At 43.6% G+C, this 12,326-nt stretch overlaps 1 protein-coding gene across 14 annotated transcripts in view; it reads left to right on the plus strand.

Moving 5' to 3' along the window:
* The window catches only part of LOC138182898 (proteoglycan 4), a 44,807-nt gene that overhangs the window by 10,450 nt on the left and 22,031 nt on the right, over positions 1-12,326 (plus strand). For 12 of the 14 annotated variants that reach the window (XM_069119268.1, XM_069119274.1, XM_069119277.1 and 9 more), the window contains 2 exons: positions 9,354-9,459; positions 11,204-11,263. In XM_069119268.1, the coding sequence (XP_068975369.1) occupies positions 9,354-9,459; positions 11,204-11,263 (166 nt within the window). The remainder of the gene's footprint in view (positions 1-9,353; positions 9,460-11,203; positions 11,264-12,326) is intronic. The other 2 variants (XM_069119269.1, XM_069119273.1) reach the window with 1 other exon arrangement.

The following is a 12,326-nucleotide window of genomic DNA, read 5'->3' on the forward strand; positions in this document are numbered from 1 at the left end:
CGATTTTCAACTGGAAAGAGGGTGCGACTTACTCGAATATGAAAGTTTCTCGCCAAACTAAACCCGTTTCTTTCTTTATCCACGTACGATCCTGGTAAATTCTTGCACGAGAAAAAGCCGATTCTCTCGTCACGCAAAATAGCTGAAAAAATTATCGAATACTTGGAAATCACGAGTGTACGTTCGATAAGTAATACGTATTACGGATTATCGGTCAGAGGAACCAATCATCCGCGTGCACATTGTTAGGAACGAACAATACGAAGTTGGACATTGATCGACGGGGATACGTCTGCACGGAAATTATTTCGCGAATCTACTTTGCTCGTCGAACAGATAATTCCTACCATTCCTAGAACTCGCAATATCGTTCGATTAGCAATAACGGTAATAATTCGTCTGGAATACCTTCGAACGTAGTTCGTCCCTAAAGCATTCGTTTGACGATTCAAATGGATCAACGATAATACGCGCGAATATTCGCGATAAAGTTCGTCCAATTGTTTTAAAGCGGATATAGTTTGATACGTGCTTTGTCACTCTTTGTTCTATCTTTTTTCGAATTTATTATTCTCTACGGCCGATGAAAACGACACGCCGGTGAAACGCGTCGGCTGTCACGTCTCTTGGATTAATTCGCGTGCGAGGATGAAAGGGTGAAAAGGGAGACGGTTTGTTGGCATTGCGGTTTACTCGAAGGCGCGACTCGTAAATCTCGAAACTAGAGAATTGCCGTGTTCTCGGCGACGCGACGGTTCGCCGTTCCTGTCCCATTTCCCACCGCTTCTCGCGATAACAGCACGTACCAAACTACTATGATCGTTCGTATTAGACGTACGAAATTTTCAACGAGGCAGTTCTATAGCATTCGTGCTGCGGGATTCATAAAACAGCTGCCAACAGCGATTTATAATCTATAGTCGAAACGATCACGGTAGGAATCGTATAAATCCCGAACAACAAGCTCGACTAAGATGGCAAACTTGATTAGTTGCGCTCGGGAGGAAATGTATTCTGGCGAATCAATGCTAATCCTCTTCCGTTTGTTTTCTAACGAGCGACCGTGAATTTGTTCTGCGAAGAAAGAGCAGGCAATAGAGAAACGAAAGGAAGATGAAACGAAAGAAAGAGAAGGGAAAGAGATAAAAGAGGCAAAGACGGGCAAATTAATAGCTGGTAGTTGAACAGTATATTATACCCATTGGGTAATTACACATTTCATTAGATCGTAATCAATTGCGTGAACAAGTAGACGGCTGCGAACGTATACCATCTTTTATCCGGGAATTAATCACAAGGAGAAGGCTGTAAAGCTGGCGCAGCTTCGAAAAGCGTATAGATACGTCTTCCTATTAGCGTCATCCGGTTGTTTCCCGGCATCACTCCTTTTCGATAAAAAACAAAACTTCTTTCTATCGTATCGATAAACATCTGTTTTTATTTCTCTGTCTCTGTTCCAAAGTAGAGCATCGACTGTGCTTCTACGCTCTGGTAGCCGATTGCGCGATGAAATTAGTTTAATGTGAAATCGCAACACACGGGGTAGCATCGACGACTGGAATATTTCTTCGGTAACGACGTCTGTTTCCTGTCTCTTCCATCTCAGTCAGAAGAAACACCATTTGTTCACCGACTCGCTGACACGATGACAAAAAGATGCGGCGTATCGATTTTTCGACGAATACGCTCGTCGGTCACCTTGCCGACTAATAAAACGCTGCAACGTTCTTTCCACGAAAGTCGAATTAAGAAACTAGGACGTGTTAGTACGACTGTTAGAACGATGACTAAAAGAAAAAACGACATTAAGTTAAAAAGAAAAAGAATGATGATTAATTTCAAATTAGAGCTATAGTCTCGTGATGGACATAAAAATATCGTTGTTGCTATATTTCCAACACGAACTATGCCATTAGTGGGATTAATTTGTAACAGAGCTCGCTCTAATACCGTCCACAAGTCGATTCTTCGTAAAACAGATCGAACGCGTACGTTACATGAAATTATACGATGCATTCGTTTTCTTTCAGCCTTATGGAAATTTATCGTCGATTTGTCAAATCGTATCTACGGCGAATTGCCGTGCTGGCCGGACGTTTTAAGGTCGATCGAGAAGATAAGGAACGAGGCATTCAGAGTGCATCGCATCGAGTTCGAACGATGTTTCGCCCCGTCACCTCCGGTACAATCGTCTAACAATTCGCGTGGCCGAGCGTCATGAAAAGTGGTAGGAGAACACCAGCACTGCGCCACTCTTCATTCGTCGATATGCACTATCACGTGCACCATTCTTCTGTCGGACGTACATTGACTTTTACTACTTGGTCGCCCGACTACGGCTGCAATGCGCAACGCCGGCTAAATTAGACGAAGGGTTCGCGAAACGACCCTTTCGCCAGTCACGGTAAATGGGATAATAAGCCTCGTTCGCAACAACGGAAGGGTAAAAATACCCGGGAAGAATGCTTCTCTTTTGCTTTGCTTGACGTTTCGAAACAACCATTCACGTTGAAATAATCGCTTTTTTTTCAAACGACTTGTAATTATCTTTCACTGGCCGAAAACGGTATATCTCCGTGGCATATTTTTAAAATGGGTTATAAATATAATAAAAATACGCGGGTACGTAGGTTGATTCGTAAACCTTGAAGAAACCGCGCTCGCAAGAGGAAGCACTTCGATAAATAGCGGGTGATAGAAATCGGGTTACCCGACTGTAAGCGTTTCAACTACTAAAATTTCTGTGGAACTAGGCCTCGCGTGTACTCGATTCATTATTTTCATAGGCAAAATTAACCCCAAAAGACTGTGCCCTGATATACGTACGTACGTTATCATCTTGTCCAGAAATAATTGCTCGCCACTCCAAAAGAGAGAACTACGAAATTTCCCCTCTTATTCGACTCGTGTCGGATCTCTATTTTCATCAAATATTCAAAATCCTATCAACGTTAACGTTCCCAAACTTTTTGGACGAAATTCGTCCATGTCCGGCAGGAGAATCTTAATCGAGACGAAGTCGAGCTCTCCCCGCGGGTAGAGTATCGAAACGAAAACGAAGAACGTACGAGCAGCCCATGGAAGAATGCAAGCTGTCACGATGAATTCAACTTTGACACGCAGTATTTCGCCGCTTGCATGCAGCTGGCATCAGGAGGTCGAAGTAGTAGGAGAACACCGGCACTGCGCCACTGTTTCTCCTTCGTCGATATTCTCGGCGTAGCCGGTCGGCGAGTGGCAGTACGTTGACTCCTACTACTCGGCCATATGCCTCTGAGCATAGATTACAACGCGCAATCGTGTTGATAAGCCGCATGTTGCACCGTGTTGTACAGGTCGGAACCGGCCAAGTCAAAGGGCCGTGTCTCTGTTACGTCACTATCTACACTGCAGTTCCTATCCTTTCATTTCTTTCTTATTCCTTTTCGTCGTATTCCGTTTCTTCCGGTTAGCAAGCGACGCGCAACCGATCGTCCTGCCTTGCTGGCATTTCGTTCTCTTCAAAGTCTGCAAGACGTCGCTCGTTTCCTTTCTTTTTCCCCATACTTGCTAAGAGAAACGGAGTACGTTTGGTCGAATCGGATGTATCAAAAGATTTACGAGATACAACATCTTCTTTATTTTCGTTTGTGTAAGTTTGCTTGATTCTATCGGATGCTATAAAACGATAAGACCGAAGGGTAGAAACGTCTCCTTTCGTTGACCGAGAATACACGAAGATCTTCGCGTTATACGAAGCATTTTGATTGTGCGACGTTGCACAATGGAATCTTGTTTACTGGGCGGAGAGAATTAGGGGAATTTCCCCCCTATGCTTGCACTCGAGGATACCAAACGATCGCTCTAGTTTGGGGGATGTTTTAGCAAGTATTAGAATTCGTTGTTATCTTACCTCTTCCATCGACCCTTAACGTACGAGGTTTTCAAGGATTACGATATATAGGGCGAGCAGCGAGGGTTCAGATTGAATTGACAGAAATCTACAAAGACAAGAACCACCTGAAAGGTTAGCTAGGGCAGCATCGACTTCATATATATAGTCCTTAGCCTTGGTTTAGTTTCTATAGAATATTCCATTCAACGCTATATATATGCATCGATGCATCAATCGACTGTATATTTTATTTCGTAGTCTTCTACCTTTACACGCTTGTACACTACATTGTCTTAAACGATACATAGTTGCAAGAAACTTGCTATATATTTTCGATTCCTTTTCTTGGCAAGCGATACGAAACCGTTTCGCTAGTCTGCGAAATATGTCGCCAATGCGGCACGACACACAGTGAAGAAGTTTCGACCATCGTACGTTTCTCTCTTTCCTCTCTTCGTCAAGAGGTAGATCTACTTCATGAAACATCTTGTTCCACTTCGTCTTCTTCTTCTTCTTTTCTTCTTCCTCTGATAAGAATTACGTGCAAGTTACACAAGGACAAGACTCGATCTTACGCTTCGTAACTCCTGCAAAATGTTTGTCTTTTCAACTTTGAACAAGCATTGGGCTACCTCCCTTTGATCAGTATCCGTCGACTCTGTTTGCTGATCCTTCCACTTACATTAATAATCGTCCGAGGAGTTACTATTTACTATTCAGACGCAGCGTAGATGCTTTCCCGGCTCGTTCGTCTTTTCATTCACAATCGGGGTCGTGTTCTCCACAGTTTTAATTATTCTTCCTGACACGGTTTCGCATCGTTATTTCCGCCTCGTCACTAACACGTCTCCGCAATTTTTCTTTCCACTGCGCGCCGTGTTTCGCTCATCCTGCGAGTCCTTTCGCGTCCATCTTCGTCTAGCAGGATTCATCTGAATTTCAAGCAAGCGAATTTAATTTTTTCCGCGCCATGGTGTTTCCCGTTCCGATTTGTTTTGCCCTATTCGAATTCCCTACGATTGATAGGAAAATGAGGTCGCGCAAGATTGTCAATACGAGTGCAGGCCACGCTAGGTTTCGACGCAATTGCACGACTTTACTCCACCGATCGATTCTTTCGAGTCGTGTAATAAAAATGAATTAAATAACAAATTAAAAATACGTCCGCGTGAAACTGCATGTTGAATCGTTCGTTTTCTTCGAACAAGTAAGTTCTGAAACGCAAGCGAGAGCAAACACGAGAAAGAGCAGAAAGCAAAACTGCAATAGCGAAAGAGTTTCCTCGTTAAACCGCTTCGAGGACCCGCTGTGTCACGGGCTACGCTCCGAGCAGTCGGATATCGCAACGAGTGGCTCGTAAATCCTCGAGTTCACTTCACTGACACCGATCGCGACGATGACGATCGTGCTGTTGATCATAATAACAACAAAAAGCAACCGTTCAACGTACTCTGTTCTCGCGATGTCACATTTACCGGGCTCGTTTCAATCAACAGTCTGTTGACTGTTCAATTTTTTATAGTCAAACCAAAAGAGTCCTTCGAGTATGAATTTAACGCTTTCTCATAGCGCCGAGTGTTTGCTTAGGTCATTCGTCGTGAAGTTGCTGGTTTCGCGAATGCAGGAATCATCGTCGTCGTATTCTTCGTAAATTTTCACCACAATTTCGAGACGAATTTCTTCTCGAGCAATACGTGGAAAAAAAATTGATTAATAAAAACATCGAAGAGTGATAAGCGAGGCCATGCTGGGATATAGGAAGAACGATAATTGTCTTGGAAGTCTAACCAGGGGAGGAAAGAGGAGCTACAAGGGAAAGGAGATAGGATCGCTCTCTCGACGATGTCATCTCGACGTCTCATCGGCATGCAGCCGGTTGGAAAAACGGATTTCTCTCCGTACTCCGCCGAGGCGAAAAATCTTCGATCGCTTGGAAATTACCTCGTGAAACGAGAGACGCGAACGGAGCGAAAAAGGCGATGTCGTTTCGCCGACCGAGGAATCGCGCAACATTTTCGTCAATCTGTCGGCTGACAGCGTGTAGCAGTGCGCCTTTTTCGAACATTCTCTCGCGAATATCCGCTTGCCTCCTAACCACTGACGTTCGAGTAACGAAAACGAAGGAGTAATTAAAAGTTTAAATTGCCGATTCGAAAGTTATTTGGTCGAAATACCACCAACAATCTTTTTACTATACGCGAACGAAAGACTTGGAACATCGTTCGACCTCGTTTTATATTTCTCTCGGTACGTAACATTCGCAGTTGGTTCTCCGAATTCGTCGAAGTAACTTCTAGATAGGAGAATCCTCTTTTTCTTTCTTTTTCTACTAATATATGTTACGAGTGGAAACTTTTCAGAGCTGTAAATATTCAAACGCGTGTCCACTTTTCGATCGAACTTTATGGAATTTGTCGATCGCTTTTAGCGTAATGTACGACGTACTGTCGAAGCCTCTGGGATTTCCTCGCTATTCGGCAGCGCGTGAAATATTCCTATTTGAAGCGAAGAGAAGAAGCTTGGAGAAGAAAAAGATCCTTCGCGAGGAGGTCGAGAACACCGGGGTGACAGTTGTATTCGCGGAAAGGAGAGTTTCATTCACACCCGGATTCGTTAATGAACTGCCGGTGCCTTCACGCCGTAGTTCGCGAATTTTATATTCATCTATTTTCGACGAATATCGATCGGTCGCCGCCGTCGTCGAACGATTGCGTCGAATCCTCGAGCAAGCGAATGATTCGCCGACTCAACGAATTTCCTCTCAGAGACGAGTCAACGAGCGTATAATCGGCCAACTTTTCAGACAATTATCGAAGTCGCGAAACGGCCGACTTCGTCGTCTTCGTTCCGTTTTCGCACGCGTCCGCAGATTCGAGCGCGCTCGGTATAATTTCTCGTTAGTTATTCGTGTTTTAATTACGAGACGCGTTCACAGCGGTGTCTCTATTAATTGCACACGCGACATCGTTCGGTGCAGTTTTCTTTGTACTACGGCGTAATTATCAATTAACCGGCTATCTCGTTAAACGCGACTTTTAACGACAATTACTCCGCGGGCCTTCGCGTGTTTCGTGCCCGACTACCGCTATCTAATTTCATCGGAACAATCACATCGACCTTTTGATTTTGTCCTCCCTTCCTCGAATACCGCTCCTGCTTTTCATTTCCGCGATCTACGAGTTTTCAACGATTCGAAGTCGATCGAATCCTCCGCTGGGAGACTCTCCATCGTCTACATCGTGATTAAGTTAACAGAAGTTCTTTCGCTTCGCGAAACTAGTTTCCACCAACAACGGAGGTAGCGTTGTTCGCTTCTTTTTATTCTTCCTTTTTCATTCTTTTTTTATTATGGCAAATAAGAAACTTTCGCGTCTTAAATTTTACCTTTTATCGGTATTTAGCGATCAGAGCGACGTCGATTGAAAATTTCGGAGTAGGTCATCAAATTCCGCTTATCGTTGACTTTGTAAGCGATCGGACGAAATTATGGAAATGTTCGCGTGGTAGGGCGAGTGGCGAAGCGGCGTGGCGTGGCGTGGGCGCGGCGACATACGAAAAGGTTAACAGTGCCCCACATCGGCATTAATAAATGAACGTATAAGGATCGATAGACGGTCGTAAATACGGCAGTCCACCGCACTAGTCGTAGGTGCTGCTTTTCCGCTCTGCATCGACGCTATACTTTTAAATCAACCGATCCATTTTTGATCGCGCCTCTCCTCTGCTTTGCGTTCACGTACACCACACCGGAACAAATTGTTTCGAAATCCAACGGGAGAAATGCGGTTTGTAACCGATGCGTAAATATCGTGTCCCGAGGTCCAATACTCTTTGATAATACAACAGAAGAAGAGATAGCAATTTTGTAACAAGATATTATGAAATCTATATAAAAAAAAAGACAAATAGATTAGCACGACGTCGGTACCATCTCGGCCTAAATTACAATAATTATTTCGCTGCGCGATAGACATATGAGCCTAAAGCTTTTGCAAATGGATTATGGAAGCCCCATGCATCGACCTGTCTGTCTATCTATCGAAACCTTGCAGCATGTTTTAATTGGTACAATGAACGCCCAGATACACAACGTTGGAAATATTTCATGCTCCTCGAGTCGCCCTCGAATCGTTAAATATCGGTTTCTTTTATTTCGGAAATGTCGAAATGCGTAACGTGGTTACTGTTATCCGGCTCTGTAGTACAATATTTGAAGATACAACAACGGCGATCGTGGTCGTTGTTTTACTTGCTCCTTGTTAATGGGAAAAAGTCCGGTCGGACAGATGAGCATGGAAACGAATGAAAATATTTAGAGAACGTAGCCGGGTTGACCATACGCGCTGGTACGCGTGTCCAGATCACGTTGTCACCTCCGTGTTCTCGGACATAGAACCGACAGTATCTGGGTTAAGTAACTAAATCAATCAACTCTGAAAAAACAGGACAACGCAATTAGCGACGCCGCTACAAATCTGTCAGGTTTATAAAATCCCGCGGAAAGAGACAGCTTACCGACCTGCCTGCTAATGCGATAAAATATATCCCCGTTCCTCTTATGCCTTTTAGAAAACGTCTTTTCTCCTCGCCTATCCACGGTCCATGAAAACGTTCTGACGTTTGTCGAAATCTTCGCGCCGGTAAAGTGGCGTCGTTCCTTTTTTTCTTTTTTTTTTTCTATAATTCTCTTCCTTTTTCTTGATCTGTCCTCTGTCTTTGTTCATTGCAACCTTTACGAAGCCGCGTTAACGTTTTATTTTTATACCAGCGTCGTATATTCATCGAAGAGAAACTGATCGACATTCATGGAAACTCTATTTTTTACAATAAAACAAAAAAAAAAAAAAGAAAGAAACGAAAGGGAAGGAAGGAAGGAGTCGTTTCTGGTCACTTCTGCGAATCAATAGCCGTTGTCATCGTATTCGATTGTACGTGCATAGGTTCGAACGTTCTCGCCAACAGCAGATACGATTGACTTCTCGTTTCTACTTGTCGCAGGGAAATATAAAGTCTATCCAGATATCCGAAGTTGAATCGTACACGCGATATACAACACCGAAGGGGGCCGAACTTATGCTTCGATCGTCACAGACAATCGGCAAATCGTTTTATCGATCGCCTTACCGTTTGTACTGGATTAACTCTGCCACGACATGGTTAACAAGTTGGACGTAACGGATCGTTCTATTTATTCAAATTCCCGGCCTTTCTTTTCAAACGTTTGCCCTCTCCCAATGATTTTGAGTTCGACGATTCGATCTTTATATCGTTAGGTGTTTCAAAGGTATATCGGATCGGTGAATGTCATAGGTGTCGAAAGCGTCGAAGGGAAAAACGCAACAAAGTGTGCGAAACGAAGAAGAGGTGGAAGTTTTATTTCACGACTCGCGGTGCTTAAAGGGAAAGATCCACGAAATCTACTATGCGATATTTCAGCTATCGTTTTGTAATAACTCGCCGCATCGATTCTGTATTGCAGCAGCTCCATTCAGAGTATAGGAGCACGTACACATGGCACGAGTACACTGGGCCGCATCAGGAGCATACGGTCGTTCGTCGAGCTCCGCAACCACCGCCGACGTCGAGTAAGTTCACTCTATTTATTATTTAACTCTCCGTTTATATATACATACTCTGTTCACGATCTAGAAAAAGTCAGTCGTTTGATCAGTACGATCTAGTCTCTTAGCTAAATCGTCGCATAGTTTCAATATCGGTATGGTGTTTGAGTAAATAAAACAGCAGCAGAGTGCTTTAACAGAAAAAGAAAGAAGAAAAAATCTACGATGCGGTTTTCACAAAGAAACTAAAACGACCAACGAACCTGATTAAGGATGACTGGATAAATTTCCTCAGGCATCCATACCGTGCTGTTTAAAGGTTACATAATTGTCTCCATAAATTCGTTAGAATCATATCAGCAGTCGCGAGCGTGAAAAAGAAAAAAAAGAGAAGAAAAAAGAAGAGAAAAAAAAGAGGGAAAAATAGTGACGCGTTCCGCGTTTTTATTGCAACAACGTCGCTGAATCGCCGGGTTGAATAACGTTGTTAGAGACGCGATTAACGTACCATAGCCTCGAAATTCATACGTAGAAATACGCTGCGAACGGCATTTTAGTTTTCACGTTACGAGCGTTCTCTGCTACGCGGTGACGCTTATAGAGAAATACGCATTGAAAACGCGATCGGTGAATTAAGTGGAAAAACGTGTAATGTGAAATTTAAATAGACGCGATGACGATGTTGATAGCGATAATAATAATGATTATAATCACATTTTAGATGAAAGAAGAAATTCACGCTCGTATCACGCTCCAGATGATTCGTACTTATCGACTTCCATTTTTCTCATGATCTTTTCTTCCCCTTGTTAGTATTGTAAAAGGTGTTTAGCGATTTTATTTCTTTCTTTGATCGTGCTACTTATAGTCATCATACATCTGGTCTCATTAATACCGCACACGCTCTGTCGTCACGTTTCACCTTCCGTTTTCACACCACCACCGCCATGTCTCTCACCTTCGTGACTCGTATAATCGTACCATATATAAGTATGTATAACATTTTGTTTCACTACGTCTGTCTTATACGTCCAATTATACCACTGATTTCTCCATAACGTGTACATTCTTTGTTCAGTCTTGTCGATGTTGTGAACTCTTCACACTTTCCTTTCCTCCATCTTTATTCCTTACTTTGATTGCCGACGTTTATGTGAACGTGTGACAAAACGCTTAATTATATATACAGCTATCCTAGATTCTATATTAATACGAGCCTAAACGTCCTATACATTCTCAGAGTCGCGATTCATAAGATCGCAAAACGTCTCGAGACACGTGGCCGTCGATCACGCAGACTATATCAACCCAATCACGGCTCGTGAGCTACCGTGAAAATAATTAATTAATCACTCGGCGTAGCTATCGGTTATCGATAGCGGCCAGAAATTTACAAACGATTCACGTTTGATTTGGCAACGAGCTTGCTTGGACGTTCTCGTGAACGTGGGATCGGTTTTCGGGCCAATTTTTCTCTCTCTCTCTCTCTCTCTTTTTTGTTATCGTTGTTGTTATTGAAAAAGAAACGCAAAGACAAGCGGTATGGAAACCGAAACGGGTCACTAGACTAGGCAGCCAAAATACGGGTAACTGGAAAAGAGCGAGTTTAGCGAGAGAGAAGTAAAAAGCGAAGAACGTAAAGGGAAAGAAAAGTGAACGAAAGACAACGAGTAAAAGGGAAAAAGACAAAACGAGAAAAGAAAATGGGAACGAGAGAAAAGAGAAAAAGAAAGACGAATACGGTGCCAGCTGCGAATTTTGATTGCAGCGAAGCAACCGAGCGCGAAGCTACAATCGGCCAAGTCAACCGAGGATGAGAACAACGAAGGTAAGACGAACGATCGGAGCTACGCAAACATCTAGATTATTACGGTTTATTTCGCTCGTTTTAGCCCCTTTTTTTTAACACCTTTTGGGGGGTGGAATTTCCACTTTGGCCTTGCTCCGTTTCATTCTCAACTCCGCCCTTCTTTTCTTTTAATCATCCCATTTCCCAGGCGCGAGGAGATCCCATCCAACGTAATTAACCCTTCTGAAGTAACTTTCGCTTTCGGAAACGTCGCCAGACACCTTCTTCCGAGCTCTGTGCCGCGACACCGTCGATACTCGTCGACGTTCTATTCGCGAGTTTCACGGTCGAAGGGTTAATAGAGCATGCTTGCTTGCGGTTGACCGATGATTCCTAAGACTCGGTTCGCATTGCTATTTTGTAATCGCGGTTTTGCATCGCCGAGAACAATCATAGCGATAGCCATATAGCGTGTCGAAGAAAAGTAGAAAAGTACCGTGCGATTACAGACCTCCGGTCGGTCTCGTGTTTAGAAACAATTCCGCTTTATTCGACCGTTACATACGCATTAATTTCTCGAGGGCAAAGCCGTGCTCGATATAGAATGTTTATGAAGCTTTCGAAGCGACCTTCGAGCTTCGCGAGCTCGAAAAAAAAATTGCTCCGGATTAAAACACAAGTGCGAACCAGGTCTGAACGTTCCAATCTCCTCTCTGCGCTTGCCTCTGAGTTTTGCGACGAATCTCGCGCGAACATTCTCATCTGTCACATCGGTGTGTGAATGCATCCATTGTGCAGGCTGTGTTTAGGTTGCATCGACTGTCCTTAGGCACGCGTTTCTTTTTCTTTTTACCCGTTAGATCTTGTATACGTAGGGCATGTTGGCATAACCGATCGAGGTACTTCTCTCGAGGAAACGCGCGAAGTGTACAGTCGCTACGATCTTGAAAAACAAAGAAACAAAGAAGATAAGAGAAAAAGGGAGGAGTGGGGGAAAGAACGTATTTCGTCGAGAAGCGTATCTCATCGAACCGAAACGAACAAAGGTGCACCCTTTTGTTTTTCTATCTTGCCCCTTGGAAGAGTCTCGTTTGGAAACGGT

The sequence above is a fragment of the Bombus flavifrons genome, chromosome 8, assembly GCF_040668555.2.
Source record: "Bombus flavifrons isolate JBK064 chromosome 8, iyBomFlav1_principal, whole genome shotgun sequence".
Classification (NCBI taxonomy): domain Eukaryota; kingdom Metazoa; phylum Arthropoda; class Insecta; order Hymenoptera; family Apidae; genus Bombus; species Bombus flavifrons.